Source organism: Doryrhamphus excisus, chromosome 7 (genome assembly GCF_030265055.1).
Source record: "Doryrhamphus excisus isolate RoL2022-K1 chromosome 7, RoL_Dexc_1.0, whole genome shotgun sequence".
Lineage (NCBI taxonomy): Eukaryota > Metazoa > Chordata > Actinopteri > Syngnathiformes > Syngnathidae > Doryrhamphus > Doryrhamphus excisus.
In genome coordinates this window covers 6818690-6835167 of record NC_080472.1, presented here as the reverse complement: position 1 = coordinate 6835167, position 16478 = coordinate 6818690, and the positions used below count along the sequence as shown (strand labels likewise).

At 44.0% G+C, this 16478-nt stretch overlaps 2 protein-coding genes across 3 annotated transcripts in view; one reads left to right on the top strand and one right to left on the bottom strand.

The window, feature by feature from the left end:
* LOC131132694 (roundabout homolog 1-like) overlaps nt 1–5528 on the bottom strand; it is a 111784-nt gene extending 106256 nt beyond the window's left edge. The window contains exons 1-5 of the mRNA XM_058078553.1: nt 4699–5528; nt 3671–4250; nt 3510–3592; nt 2959–3116; nt 2354–2874 (exon numbers count right to left, since the gene is read on the bottom strand). The gene's annotated coding sequence lies outside the window, so the exon portion shown is untranslated. The remainder of the gene's footprint in view (nt 1–2353; nt 2875–2958; nt 3117–3509; nt 3593–3670; nt 4251–4698) is intronic.
* A 1574-nt stretch (nt 5529–7102) lies between these two features.
* Nucleotides 7103–16456, top strand: LOC131132695 (T-box transcription factor TBX2b-like). 2 transcript variants are annotated; one of them, XM_058078559.1, is made up of 7 exons: nt 7103–7492; nt 9436–9703; nt 9771–9917; nt 10021–10097; nt 10174–10310; nt 11919–12334; nt 13411–16456. In XM_058078559.1, exons 1-7 carry the CDS (start codon nt 7482–7484, stop codon nt 13795–13797), a joined length of 1443 nt encoding a protein of 480 aa, XP_057934542.1. In that variant the 5' UTR covers nt 7103–7481; the 3' UTR covers nt 13798–16456. The 2 variants fall into 2 exon arrangements, with proteins under 2 accessions (XP_057934542.1, XP_057934541.1); XM_058078558.1 differs by lacking the exon at nt 7103–7492 and adding an exon at nt 7683–8402 and having other exon boundaries at nt 13411–16455.
* The last annotated feature ends 22 nt before the right edge of the window (nt 16457–16478 follow it).

Genomic DNA, 16478 nt, shown 5'->3' with positions numbered 1-16478 from the left:
CATAATAATAATATGTAATGCACATCTACAAGATAAAACGGTTGATTGTGTTATATTTACACAACCCGCATCTGCGAACAATTTCAATGGATTCATAAACAGTGCGATGTATTGGTTGTGGGTGTACACTACATTACCCAGCAGCCTTAGCGCTTGAGGTGAAACCGGAAGTTTACAAGCTGTTGGCGCTGCGAGCAGGTAATGGCGATAAGCTAATATATATAAGTGCACACCGCTGTTTTTGTTAAAGAAGCAACACACGTAAAATTAACTATTTCTTGTATGTGAGCAGTATTGAAAGACAGACGCTAACGAGTAAGGAAATCAATCCAGGCGCTCGTGGAGTGACAGCGAGGACGGCAAATCACATGTTAGCAGAGAAAAACCCCTCAACCAATTGATGAGCTGGTGGGCCGTCTAAAAGGGACGATGCTTCGGCCTGGGCCTGAGACAGGTCGTTTTCCGCTTGGTCCTAGAGCTTGACATTTTCTTTTTGATATAGAGCCTCGGTTCCCAAATCACGGTATGACCCCATCCAGTGGTACGTCAATAAAAATGAAACAACAATTAGTGCCTATCAAAATTCCGAGTGCACCTGAACACCTCAAGACATGAGGAGACCAGAGCAGGAAGGAGACAGAGAGGCAAGTTATTCATTGCTTCGTGTGCATCATGCCATCCAGTAAGTATGTTTGACTGATTATTTTGTGCATTAAGAATGTTCCATCTGGAAGATTTGTGTTATATGGGTGTTCCAATTCATTCCCACACGGTGCAGCGGTGAAAACCTGTCACTGTGTGTGGAAAGTCACCTGATAATGAGGCTTTATCCTTGGTTGTATGTACGTATGTTTGTATTTGGGACAATATTAAGAAGAGAGTAGTGGTTCTTTTAGAGTTGGGACACCATGGAAACATGTCTACCTCTAACAGACATCAATGTTTAACTATTAGACTTTGGGACAGATACTGCTTTATCATGACTTTATCATAAATTTCCCCTTCAGAGGGAAGGATGCCAACATCAGAGTGGAATAAAAGATATGTAGGATGATGACTTATCTATTTATCAGCATTCAGGTCAAACTTTATACTAACATGCCCGGAACACCTCACCAGGGAGGACTAGATGCCCGAGCAACCGCAACTGGAGAAGTGGCTCTACTCTGCCACCGTGCGACTACACCCCCAGTCGAGGTCAGCAGGCCCCCGTGCCCACTGTAAACACTGCTTCCCCATTCTGAGGCGTCGGACGGTTTGCCAGAACCAGCTTGACGGCATCCCTGACCTCTGGTGTCCACCATCGGGGATGGGGGCCTGCCGTCACGACCGGCTCCGATCAGCTACCTCAGCAATGGCGGCATGAAACATGGCCCATTGGGACTCATTATCCCGGTTCTCCCCCGGGATGCAGGCGAAGCTCTGCCGGAGGGGGGGGGGGGTTGAAGACTCTACGAACTATGTAGTGATCAGTCAACAGCTCACCCCCCCTCTCAGCCCCAGTAAAAAGTCAAAAGGACCAAAACTACGGAAGCCCGTTTCCGGAAAGAGAAAAATAGCTCAATGGTAAATCCTAATTATAAGATTTAAAAGTTTAAATTGAGATAGAAAAGACATAAAAAGTTATATTTATGCAATAAGGAAGCCAAAATTATGAGATAAAAAGTTGGCAAAATGACAAAACAAAAGCTATAATTGCGGAATAAAGCCATAATGATGAGATCCAAGCTGGTCATGTGCTGAGTCCCTGCATGTGAAGATGGTATCTCCTAATTATGACTTAGAGATATTGTAGATAACGGACTTCCATATAAAAGTGGCTGAAAAAGTGAAAAAGAAACACATATCAGTCATACATCACTCAAACATCGCTTTTCATACCAGGCCTCATGAAGGAATTGTGAATAATTCCCATAAGGAACCAAAGAAAAAGCGCTCCACAATGTAAACGCTTTGACCTTCATTACTGCAAGTCAATCAGGGAATATCCTCCTGTGATGTCAAATAGGACACGCTAGTGTCTGTGAAATTGAGTCCATCTGTTATTTGTTTGCAGTTGAAATTGCCGTGAGTAGTTTATCATTCCCTCCTGCTGCAAGCATACGGCCAAAGATGACAGAGTGATGATAGTGGTGTCTGGATGTGAATATTTCATTGACTGTCAGCCCAACATCTGCTGACCTCCCTCGCATGCATCTTCCCACTCTTACGGCATGCCCATGTCATTTTGCATTAGCCGGCGCACCATCACCATCTCCCGCGCCTCTCCCGCTCCTATTCCCAACAAGTACGCATCTACGGCAAACCGGCAGGGAGTTACAGTACTTGAACACTTCCACAACTTCATTCCCACCTGCTTTAGACGCCCGCCCTATCAAGCCAGCTTTAATGTGGCGCCGCCCTCCTTCTGACAGTATCAGTGGTGTTTCAGCGGGGTTCTAATGGCCTGTCGTCTGACACTCTCGGGAGGCTGTGGGGAAAGTACTAAAAGGAGGAAGGCCTCTCCGGGTAATGGGACGTGACGTGACCTTGTTTCCTCTCCTGCAGATAGAGCATGTGATTGAATTGGTCTCCTTCATTTCATGTCAGAGAGTTTACCACAACATTCAGTGTTTCTTAGGACAATTGTATGTTTGTCTCATCTCCTTTCCTCCTGCACGCACACGCACACACACACACACACACACACACACACACACACACACACACACACACACACACACACACACACACACATTACAGTGCTGATCCTGATGATAGCAAGTTGTTACTAAACAATGACTTCCCTCTGCGGCACGACTCCACGCTGACGCCTCCAAACTGGCCAGCCAGCATCTCACAGACCTTTACCGCAACACTTCCACCGTGGGGCCACTAAAGAGGACGAGAAGAGGACAGAAACACTGAAACTTTGCCCCAACCCGATATGGCACGGATGCTATCATGAAATGACTTTACCCGCTTTTGGAACTGGATTTAGAGGGTTCCTGAGGTTAAGATTCTTAAGTGTCTTTAAGTCGGGTTGCCTCCAACACATGGGCCAGGTGAGGCACAGGGACAGGCCTTGGACGGGATTCTACCATGGTGGTCCTGATGCTCAGCCACCAAGGGAGTGTCTTGAAGGTAGACAGGTGAAAAGTGAAGCAAGTCTACCACAATCTGCCAAAGCATATTCGGTGCAACCCTTTGCCAGTGACGCATCCCAAAAGCTCAAGTGAGGAGAGATAAGCCAGGCCCCTAAAAGCCTCCTGCTGGCAGACTCCGAGGGAATGCCCGACAGGTCTTAATCCACCGGGGTGGCAGGCTTAGAAAGACACGGGGAGTTAATGCACCGCTAAAGTTCAGGTCCAAGCATCACCAATACATTTGCTCCACACTGACGTGTGTATTTCATCAATAAGCAGGTGGCATTGTATTGTTTCTAGTCGGGTGGTACTTTAGCTGGTACTTTTCTAATGAGGTGGTACTTTTTATGAGCAAGTAGTTGTGGTGTGGGTTTACTGTCTTACCTGTGGGGGTGGCACAGCTAAGGTGAGAGGTCATCTCCCAACCTGAAGGCTGCTGGTTCGATTCTCCGTCCTCCTGGGAAGAGCTGTAACGGTGTCAAAGCTGAGTACCCTTTGAGCTGAACAAATATTTCTTCATTCTTGTGTGGTTGTATTTTATTTACAGTACAGCGTGTCCGCATCCTGGATCGGTATTTGGACCAGTTTAGCTTGATTCTTGCCTTGCGATTCCTGCCGTGTGACGTACGCTTTGAGTTACTCGAGTAGCCCGACCTAAGCACACTTTCACCGTCTGAAGGGCCGCCACTTGGCTTGATGTCAGGAGTTATCACAGTCATGTGACCGTGCCATAAATGATGGAGAGCCAGCTTGGCTGTTTTTTGTAGAACATTGAGCAGATTCTGTCCCGTCGGCGTGTGTGGATTTCTTGACACAGCTCCTGGCAAAAATAGACTTTAAACATGCATTTTTAACCCAGCAGAGTGAAAGGTCCACTTCGGGGACTACTGGGAAGTGTGGCACTTCTTGTGGATTCCTAGTGATTTGGACACGTTGCACTGCAGACAGACTTGTTGGGAACTTTCACACTTTCTTTACTTCCTTTCCGTATTGTGTAGTACTTGTCTGTTGTTTGAATTGTCTTTACCAGGACATGAGCTGCTTTCGGAGAGATGAAAACAGTGTTACCTGGCTTTGTGACACTGAGCTGTACTTGGGTGTGAGTGAGAGGCTGTTGCCGTAAAGCTGAAAAAAGCCAAAGAAAAAGCAAGCCATATGCACAGAGTTAATCCTATCACAAAAGTCCCTCGGTCTTGCCACTTTAGAAGCCGTAGGGTGCTTTGTTTGGGCGCTGGGTTTCATGTAATGCTACAGGAAGGCAAAGAGATGACTCCATGAGACGTCCTTTTCAAACAGTATGATTCCTTATTTAGAAATGGGATATTGTCATCGTTACAGCATAGACAACCTGCTAAATACGCTTTTTAGCATAATTAGAGCACTCTATACATGACATAATAACCCTATAGTCCCCTTTGCCCAATATGATATACATTAGGGGTGTCACCACATGATATTTTTACATTCACTTTAAGAGGAGTACAATGAACTTTTCAATTGAACTTAGTAATGTTCTGAGAGGCGTACTGTGTATATAGTATAGAGTACATAGTAGTATAGAGTACATACGCACGTACGCCTTGGAGGTATGGGAATGTCAGACGTTGGGTTGTTGCACAAGTGACTTTTTGGGGTCTTTGGTTTTTGCCATGGCCACAGTGAGTCACTCACATGAGCTTTCATGACATGGGACACCGGCGGGGTGTTGGGACGAAACCAGCGCCGTCTGCACGGAAGGCAGCAGCGTGTGCCGTTCCACCCCCAGGGCCCCCATGACAAGTGGTAAGTCATTTAAAAGCTGGAACAGGATGGCGTCTGTTAGTGCATCTCAAGGTTCTTGGACTTGGAAAAGATAGGTTGAAGCTATATATCACAGGGTGAGATTGTCTTCCACTTCTTAGATCCCTTCATGGACCGACGCTCATCTGCTATATCGCTCAGGTCTCACTGAAGTTTTGGCTTCGCTTGCTGCTCAAATCTTTCACACTCACTTTCAGCGCTGGACGGGGATGCCATCGTAAAGCTGTAATGATGATACAATCCCCGTGTCTGGGCCTCGGGAATGTTTGGGCATCCAGTTTAGTCAATGATATATCCATACACCCCTCTGCTAGCCCCACCACAACACACGGTAGCTAGGATCTCACGGGATGAAGACTGAACCTTTGCCCGGATGTTGATGCGGAGGTGGTCCATCAACGGTCTATTTAGTGAAGCAGAACTAGTTTCAGTCGGCCGCAACCACACCCAGTAACTCTCCCATAGCTCCCAAACCTCACTACACATCGTCTGGATAAATCTACCTCAAAATCAAAAATATGCACAATATCTTTTTCTACACCGATGATTTTCTGCTTCTCAAGACCCATAAGGTACAGATAAGGGATTTGACCAAGTAAACCTGTTGGTTAGTCCTAATGAAATATCATGACATGACTACTACCAGGCCCCCCTCGGCCCTCGGCATGTTCTCCCCGTGCATGCGTGGCTTTTTTACGGGTACTTCGCTTTCCTCCCCCATTCCGAAAACATGTTAGCTTCATTGGCCACTCCAAATTGTCCATAGGTATGAATGTGGGTGGAAATGGTTGTTTGTCTATATGTGCCCTGGGATTGGCTGGCCACCAGTCCAACCAATCATGTAACAATCATGTAACAATTACAACCATTTCTTCTGCCACCAACAATTTCCAAATGTACCTAGAAGACCTGTGTAAAGGTCTCTGCAGGTTCGGAGAACGTGTCATATCTCTATCGTCTCTACTTTCCAAACAAGGTGACTCAGTGAGCATTAGGTAGAGTTGTCACATCGCCACGCAATCCACAAAATGATTAAAAAATGAATTCACATTCATTATGAGAAGCTGAACAAGCAACACTAAACGCCTGTGACACTGGACCCCTCAGGCAGCACTGCATTAAAATCCATCATGGCTCTCTCAGGGATATGCTACTTAGGCTGGCAGACACTTAGGAGACACATTGTCAGCAAACACAATCTACATCCACAAATGATGGGGGGGGGGGGGGGGGGGGGTCTGTACGCTACGTCTGAGCTACATTTTAGCACAGGGCTTTAGCATGCTTCTCTGCATTAATGCTTGGTTCAATGCTAGCAGTCAATGTACAGTTATCCCTCGTTTATCACAGTTAACTAGCATCTGGGCATCTGGTTGCCTGGTATAGTAGACATAATAAGAAAAAATAAGGCACATAAGACATAAATGCGGCACCCTTTAAATGCACTTTTTAACATCAGAGCCTTCTAGGCATAGAATAACACCCCTATAGTCACCTTTACAATGATATTTCCCAAATAGTAGAAATAATAAGAGAAAATAAGGCATATAAGACATAAATGTGGCACCTTTTTAAATGCACTTTTTAACATCGGAGCATTCTAGGCATAGAGTAACACCCCTGTAGTCACCATTGCACATATATTACCCAAGATAGTAGACATAATAAGAGAAAATAAGGCATATAAGACATTAATGTGACACTTCTTAAATATGTTTTTTTTACATCAGAGCCTTCTAGGCATAGAATAACACCCCTATATTCACCTTTACACTTATATTACCCAGGATAGTAGACATAATAAGAGAAAATATGGCATATAAGACATAAATGTGGCACCTCCTTAAAAGTACTTTTTAACATATAGGCATATAATAACACCCCTATAGTCACCTTTACGATTATACTATCCAGGATTGTAGACATTCATTCATTCATTCATTTTCTACCGCTTATCCTCACAAGGGTCGCAAGCATGCTGGAGCCTATCCAAGCTGTCTTCGGGCGAGAGGCGGGGTCCACCGTGGACTGGTGGCCAGCCAATCACAGGGCACATATAGACAATATGACTTCAATAGTAGTCAAGCATGAAGCAGCAATGATTTATTCATGAATATATTTTTGAGAAGCCGTGCTAGAATTGGAAGCACTAAGTGGTGAGGGATGACAGCATAGCCCGCATTTGTGAGTGGCCTCTCTGAGACTACTTGTGTGTGTATTTTTGTGTAAATATACTGTTTTCAATCTAATGTTTACAAAGTTTAAGATCAAATTGTGGCATTTGATAGTTGATAGTGAGTTGCTGCAATATTGCAGTTTTTTCAGACATGAAAGGATGATGAAATGATGGCTGTTTGGTGATACTTATGGTCTGTTACTAGTGAAAAGACAAGTGATACAACATGTAGCGTTGTGGTCACTAGGCGGCAGTAATGAGACAAAGAATTGCTACATTAGCTTACATGACATTACCTTAACACCAAGAAGTTGTGAAGGCAGCCATGGTGAGTCCCACACGTAGAAGATTTTTAAAAAGATAAAGAATTCTGCCATCCCATGCCAAAGTGGTGAGTTTTTGGCGTCTTAAGTTTTGAAGAAATACATTTGAAGCTAAGTGGTGAGCTTGTTAGCTTGCTAGCTCGCTAGCTTGCTAATCTCGAGTCCCAGCAGGAGCAATAACAGGAGTGTAAAGATGACTATAAGCGTGTTATTTCATGTCTAATAATAAACAATAATCTTAAAAACTGGGTTTATAAAGTGATCAACAGGTTTTCTATGCTCTAACCACAAATAGATTCAATGTATTAACTATGAGGACTGTATGCATATGAAAAAAGGAAACCGAGCGGATGGAATCACCGTTAAGAGTCTCCCCTCCAGTGCATGTGGACAAGCGTTAAAAACCACATTTTTATTGCCAGTCATCATAAATAAGACATTTTCCATGCGAGTGTAACAAGTGCCCCTCAAGTCACGGCTGTGGAACTCCGCCCACTTCAGTCCAGAACTACTTTAGCCTTTGCTTGGCCGTCTTGTCCTGTCCTGCCGAAGCTTCCCTGGAGTTTGGATGTTTGGAGGTGTTAGCTTGCACTTCTGGATATGAACGTGCGTGCTGTGCGTGTCGGTGGCCCGGGCTCCTCCTGCCCGCTTTGACGGGGAAACGGTCGCCATGGCTCATTATCATTTCCAAGCCCAGCGACCAAGCCTGCCCTCGCCTGCCTCACTCTCCGCCGCGCAGCCTTCCTTCCACCCCGCGCCGTGCGTCACGAACTTGGCGGCGTCCCGTGCGGAGGCTGAGCGCCGGCCGGCGAGCTCCGAGGCGGGGGCGCACGCCGCTCTGAGTCGGCAGCCCCAAGCCACCCCGCTGCGCCCCTCGAGGAACCTGAGCGACGACCCCAAAGTCACGCTGGACTCCAAGGATTTATGGAAGGAGTTTCACAAAATGGGAACGGAGATGGTTATCACTAAATCAGGAAGGTCAGTCTTTGTTGGCACATATTCTGTTTTCCAACCATTTGGACAACTGGCTAACTTCTAATCATGGCTTTTCTTTTGTGTGCATAAGACAACTTTCACTGAATTGGTTTATGGAATGATTTTTAGTACACAGGTGTCCAAAGTGCGGCACAGCCTATTTGCTGGGTTTTTTTGGCCCACGGCACATTCTAAAAGTATATTAGCAGGGGTAGTACAAAAAAACAGGAAAAGATGAGCGGAAAGATGGAAAGATGAGCAGTAAGTGTACAAGAATAAAGTGAAACTATCAAGAGAAAAAAGTCCTAATTTGACAATAATAATAATATATATGAGGGGAAATAAAATCACTTTAGAAACATAACCTGAAATATAAGAAATGCATTGGGAGAAACCAACTAACAAAAAAAAGTTGCCATTTTTGGAAAATGAATTTGGGGAAAGTGCTAATGTTAGGAGAATAAAGTGAATATATTCTGGAAATAATGTCATAATTCTAAGAAAAATATTGGCAGTGGAAATGGAAAAAACAGATGGAAGTTTCCGAGAATAAAGTCAAAACTTCAGAGAAAAAACTTGTATCCAAACAATTCTAAATGAGAATAAACCCATAATATTATGAGATTTTTTTATTAGCATCCAGTTGAAATATTAAAGGCAAAATGATTTTGTGGAAAATGTGATATTTTCGGAATAAAGTCATAATATTAGGAGAAGGAAATTTACAAAGATCATCTAAGAAAAAAGTAGAAATATTTGGAAAATACAAAAAACAAAAGAGCAAAGAGTGAAGTAGATATGAATAATGTTCTTTATGCCAAAGCAGAGATGGAATATGTAGGCCTTATCTTATCTCATCTCATCTCTGCATGCTTTCCAAAATATGTGACTGCCCGTTGAGAATAATTTTATGTTTGATTTGATGTGAATGATCGTTTCTGTTTCAATGTCCTTTTGTATGAATTGTGCTGGACAAATAAAGTTGGTATAAGGCAGAAAAGGAGGTAAATCTCATCTCAGAAATGGGTTGTTGCAGGAGGATGTTCCCGGCTTTCAAAGTAAAGGTCAGTGGCCTTGACAAAACATCCAAGTACATCCTGCTGATGGACATCGTCTCCGTGGATGACTTCCGATACAAGTTTCACAACTCCCGCTGGATCGTGGCTGGGAAAGCCGACCCGGAGATGCCGAAGCGCATGTACATCCATCCCGACAGTCCATCCAAGGGGGAGCAGTGGATGAGCAGAGCCGTCGCCTTCCATAAACTCAAACTCACCAACAACGTATCGGATAAGCACGGATTCGTACGTCGCCTTGTACGTCCGATGGCGTCACATGCTCCTTCTAACGTACTCATCTTTGCTTCCTTAGACCATTCTGAATTCCATGCATAAATACCAGCCCAGGTTCCACATCGTGCGAGCCAACGACATCATGAAGCTTCCATACAGCACCTTCCTGACGTACGTCTTCCCAGAGACGGAGTTCATCGCCGTCACCGCTTACCAAAACGAGAAGGTACTGCACCTCGGCCGATATGGGCCGGTGGCTGTCTGCCTCCAGCATTGTGCTCAGGTATCCACTTCATCGAGTCACTCATCCGTTATCTTCTCCTGACAAGATCACGCAGCTGAAAATCGACAACAACCCCTTCGCCAAAGGATTCAGGGACACGGGCAATGGAAGACGAGAAAAGAGGTCAGCCTGCGTGGATGTGGAAGCACAGAACTCTTGGTTGCCTTGAAACCCCCCATCTCTATCTCCCTATCTGCAGGAACAATCCTTTCAGCATATCCCCGCTGCCGGAGAACAAAACAGATTCAGACGACTCGTGGGACCAGCCTGGCACCAGTGACCCATTTTATTCTCCTCAGCGATACTGGGCTACCACGTCCAGGCCAAACGGTCAAGGTGACACCATAGCTTTTCTTTCCCTGTGTGCATTCTCGACACAACATGACCCTGTGTTTGGAACGCAACCTAGCTGAACCCCGGAGACTGTGATGTAGCTTTATCGTAAGACCGGATAGACAGCACCTCTGCTGGTTGCAGCTGTGTCCTGCATGCCATTATTGCCTCCATTGCTTGACAAAGTGATGACCAAACAATCAATATCCTGCGATAACAATATAATATATACCACAATACAGTAATCCCTAGCCACGTTGTGCTTCAAGTTTCACAACTTCCCTCTTATCATGCTTTTTCAAAACATTCAAAATTCATAAAAACAGCCTCCTACTAGTATGCATGTCAAAGCTCATTTGACACATCTTTTTACCCAAATGAATTTTCAAGCTTAAAAAGAAATATTAGGCATTCAGTAGAGCATTCATACTCATATGCAGTATTGTAGATAATAGATTGTAGTCAATAGATGCGTCTGAGACACACAAGCACCAGACCTGATGGCTTTTATTGCAGCTTTCAGTCGTCTCACAACAGACACAATGATCCCAAACAAACACAGGGGCCACTCTTGTCGCTGTAACCTACGCCCAGCTAAAACTCTCCACCCTTGACGTCACTTCCTGCCCCAGTCAGCTCTTCTAACACTGGAACACATTTACAGCAACACATACAAGCACAAGACGTATGTAGCTCTTATTTATGCCTTATCTTCCCCAATTATTTTTGCTATACTGTTTAACAGGAGTGTAAAGGTGACTATAGGGGTGTTATTTCATGTCTAGAGGGCTCTAATCGTGTTAAAAAACAGGTTTTCTATGATCCTATTACCAAAATATTTAATTCATCAATGAGGAGTCTTTCATGTTATGCCCACGGGTGTGTGGATGCAGGCATTGCGTGCATCATGAGTCTGACAGGGCGTCACCCAGCGTGTTTGCAGGGACATGAATAATGGACTCAACAACAACACAGCCGGCTAAGTTGTTCAGAGTAGATCCCAACCACAAGTTGCTGTGCCATCACGCTGCCGTGCTTTTTCACCGTGGAGCTATGTGCAGTCGTGCTTCGCTTATCGCGGTTCACTGGTTTATAGGCGTTCAATGAATGTCTGTGACATAGTATTCAATCTTAATACATAGAATACATTTGTAGTTAGAGCATAGAAAACCTGTTGATGACCTTCTAAATACGCCTTTTAACATCATTAGACACTGCTGTCATTCAGTGTTCACACACATTGCAACTCTGATGCTGCAGGGACTCAAGATGGCCACTAGCATGCTAAGCAGTATATTTATTTTAAGCGTAAGAAGCCAAAAACATACCACTTCCACACAGGATGGGAGGAGAACATTTTTTCATTTTATGGTGTGGAACTGTGTTAAGGTAATGTCATGTAAGCTAATGTCATTACTGCCACCTAGTGAGCACATATAACTTGTCTGTCCATTTCTTTGACGAATCATAGACCATAGTCTGGCACCAAACAGCTTGGGGAAAACGGCGCTATAGCGAGGAAGGATAATCGAACAGTGATGCTGTGAGGCCCGACTGTGATTACATCATCTGACATGACCGTTTTCACTCCCAATCACATGTTCCCAACAGATGAGAACGCTGGAAGCGATTCAGATATTGAGCTGCCAAGGGAGGATGCGGGTGAAGTCAGCAGTTCTTGGGCTGAGTCTTCAGTCTTCAGTGTGAAGACGGACACAGAGGATCCAGCGCTCTCGGCGGGCATGGACCCCTCACGTAGCAAACTCAAAGATGGCCCGACAGATCCGCCTCTCATGTCTACGGAAACACAACGCTCATGGACACATCTGCCGACTGTGGCTCGCTCCAGCTGTTTTGAGCTCGGGTCGCCTTTGTTGTTCCACCCAGGACAGTTGTCGCTGAAGACGGGGGCTTTTCACTCCGTGGGACATCTGCTTTCCTCCTTCTCTGGATTGAACGACACAGAACACAGAGGCGGGTCTCAAAGCCTCGCCTCCTCATCTCCATTCCTGCTTCACCTGGCTCAGGTGTGTTGAACGCTGTACCTCCATGTATTTGGACACGTGCCTTATGTCAGCATTCATGTTCCCACATAGGTGTGGATTTTTGTTAAAGCACATATAGTTTTTTGTTTTAATCCCAAATATCTTGTTTTTCTCTGAAAACACATCGGGCTCTAATTTTGTAGACCAGACGCAGGCAGAGCGCACCTGCCTTTTGCCACGCCTACACCACCCCAAAGGGGTGTGGCCAGTGCACTTTGCAAATTTCGTGAGCAGCTCAGTCTGCGCACCCACTTGGGTGGGATTAACACAAGGGGGGGCATCTGGCGTGCTTCACTGAGCATCTTTTTCATCAACTGTTGGTCCTTGAACGCACCATAGTTGCAAAAGCACTAGCTCCCAGGCGAGAGGCAAGCAGTGCGGGTCATGTAGACATCTCCAGCGCTTGCCTGCTAACCCCCAGCGCTAGCCTGCTAACCTCCAGCGCGAGCTGACTAGGCTAGGTTGTTACGATTATTTGGCATGTGATTTTTGGCCTTCCTCAAATGAAAAGTCTGTTTGTGGAGAACGTAGTTGTGGTGACCAATAAGGAGTAAGATCTGGACAGGCCTGGAGGATATAAGAAACATCCGAACCTGCGTTAGCTGCAGTAATTACGTATGTGGGGTGCACGCATGGCTCACGATGCAAATGCGGACCCCGCAAGTCGGAAAAATCCAAAATCAGCGTGTCACGTGCACGCCATTGCTGCCTTTCTTGCATTTTCTTGCACAGAGGCCGAGCGTACGACCGCTTGTGGGCTAGGCTTACAGGCTGCACCATGATCCCCTCACATTGTAATTTGTTAGCTGTACATGTTATTCTTTAGGGCTCAATGATTAATCAATGATTAATCCATTATCCAATTAATCAGCAATTATTTTTGGATGCCATGAATAGTTTTTTAAATGTAAAATCTGTTTGTGTTTGGTTCACATTGATTAGGTCCATCCAGGGTTGAACTGATTATCGATTAATCGCAACAACAAGCTTCAGATGAAGCGACTAAGAAAACATGGATGAGATGAATGAAGAAATATTTGTTGTATTTCTTCAAACAGGGAATCTCACTGCCAGCGTTTGGAGGATTGCTGTCCCACCCATGGAGCTACGTAGCATCGCCGGCCGCCATGACGCCCGCTTCAACAACCTCAGCCTTCTTACGAAACCGCTCCTTTCACAGCACCCTTCCGTGGTTGCGTATCAGCCCTTATCAGGTGCCACCGGCTGCTGCCTCAAGCCACGAGCCGCTGACAGCGAGTTCTAGCTCGGCTAAATCCGGACGCTCCAAATGGTCCAACCGAGAGTCCGGTCCCGCGTCTGACAATCAGAGTACTGACCAGGCCGGGAGGCAGCAGACTGACCTGCTCGATGTCAAAGCTCCCTCTGAGGAACTCAAGGGTGTACGAGACATTGGACTTGATCAATCAGTTCCACCGCTGCTGTAAATATTTCTCCATGTTCATGCAGATTTCAGTGACAGCACAATGTATGTTATGTTCAACGCTCACTCACGTCAAAACAGCACGACACTGTTCACTGTAACAGATATGTAGCAATAACTCTTATTATGCTACATGTTTTAGCATCCTTAATGCGTGGCTATCCTGGCAGCCGCACCTCTCTGTTAGGGCGGCAGACGGAGGCACAGTGTAGCGTCCCCACCGCCACGCAGTCTTATGGCTACCTTAGGACATCAACAGCAGCGTTCCATCCAACACGGTGTACTGTACGTATCAGCAAGTCACCCAACACCACTTCCTCATCCTCACCACACCACCACGTGGGTCATTCACTGACACTCCCAGCATCCCATGTTCTGCTACTACAGACTGGTGTTGGGCAAACTCATGCTGAGACGGAGATGGTGTGTCTTTACCTTAGTTTACATTCCCAGCTGTTGGTGCATCCAAATACATAATAACAAATACTTTCTTCTCATCAAGTCAAGTCAAAATTGGCACATTTCAGACATACTTGCAACAGGTGATTAATCACAGTTCATTAGTTAAAAATGTCATTGTGTGACAACTCCAATTCAGTTAAACATATTTCAGATATATTCAAATGGTGATTAATCACAATTCATTTAAAAACTGGGAGAGTGCGTAAACATTGTAATCATTTGACATCCCGAATGCAAATATGTAGAATCTTGTCTGGTCATTTATCTTTCTGTTTACAAGATGCAGTCAATAATGGACATATTTCACACATTTACAGTTGCACGTGGGGATTAATCATGATTAATTCAATTAAAAACGGATTCATAGTATTCAAGTAGAAATTATCATTCGGCAGTCCTCAGTAGGATATACATAATCACGTCCTGTTATTTAGCCTTCTGTTTAAATAATACAGTAAAAACTGCATATTTTGAAAATGATGATTAATCATGGTTAATTCATTTAAAAACAGGTTGATCTGATTAGATTAGAAATTGTGATCATTTGGCAGTCCTTATTCCGATATGCATAATCATGTCTTGTTATTTATCCTTCTGTTTAAATAATGCAGTATAAGCTGCATATTTCAGACATATTCGAACATTTTTAATTTTTGAATTTTTAATTAATTTGAAAATAGATTAATTTAAAAATGGAATCCTATGACAGCTCAAATGCAAATATTTATAATCCTGTCCTGTCATTTATCCTTCTGTAAACGAAACAGTGCAAATGAACATATTTCAAATAGTGATTAATCATGATTAATTTATTTGAAAACCGATTCATCTGATGTGACATTTTATATACATATATATACATATATATATATATATATAATGTATATATATTATATTTATATGTATAATAACTATATATATATTGTTATTATATATATAAATATAATCTCTATATATAACTATATATATATATATATATATATATATATATATATATATATTGTTGTTCTCTACTCCTAACAGCGTTCACTCTTGTGTAAAGACTTTTTTTCCAAGATTAGTCCTATCAATCCTGTGTGAAAAATGAGGGTGGGAGGGGCACTCTGTGTCAGGGCCATAAGATGCAGGTTTTTTGGACCATTTTGTACAATGATGTGAATATTCCTGTTGTTACAACACAATGACCACAGCAAGTGATCATTGCTGAAGCTGCCAAAGGATGGTGAGGCCACTCGCACACATTCTTTTAGCAGCACTGTGCACTCAAACGCAAACTCAGGAGATGTGTGTGTGTGTGTCACAAAGAAAGTCAAGAAGCTCATATATTGTCTTGTTGTCATGAGGCGACCATCACTTCGATTAAAGCCATGGACTGCAGACCACACGATGCTGGGACCCTAGAGTTTCTACTTCAGGCTGGTAAACAAGGTACAAATGTGCATGTGGAATTCAGACACATTTCACTGTGCCTCTTTTCCAGTTTATGACCAAATATTCATGGCATGATAGAAAAGTAGTTGTTGGTGGCCTCCCAAGAGCTGAAAGAACCTCCCATGCATGTGCAGTTGTGTGGATTTTCTCCCTGGCTGAGCTTAGCTACATACTGAGAGAACATGTCCACTGGCTTGGAAACGTGGCAAGCAGGTCAACAGTCAAGTTGGCAGCCGGCAGAAAACCTCTCACACTTCTGGGGAGGTCTGGTGGTTTGGAAGGTGTGTGTGTGGGGGGGGGACTACAACAACTTTACAGCTGAATGATCAACAAAAAGTTACATTAGAGGGAAAAAGTTCAGTATGTGGTAAACATTTTCCTACTCAAAGGTGTATGCCATTTGTTTACCTCACAACCCGCACTCCTTCATAGAGAATTAACAATAAAATGTGATTTTCCTGGTTTATTTTACTTGTAGTTTAGCGAGTTAAGGCCTCCACGTTGAACAAAAAGTGTGAAAGGACTACACAAACTGAAAAAACTGCGAGTTTGTTGACTTATTTGCGACAATGAGGACTCATCTGAAAGCCAATTTTAATGAACTCCTCCACTACACTACACTAGCGTGCCATCTGGTGGAATATAACAGTACGGACGGTGTTTACTACAATTGACTTGACAAAACAACATATTTCATCGTTTGATACAAGAAGAGAATATTTCCATAAAGCCCCACTCGAGTACCTTTGCAGTATATTAACGACAATTTATTTGTGATGTTTCTGATATTTC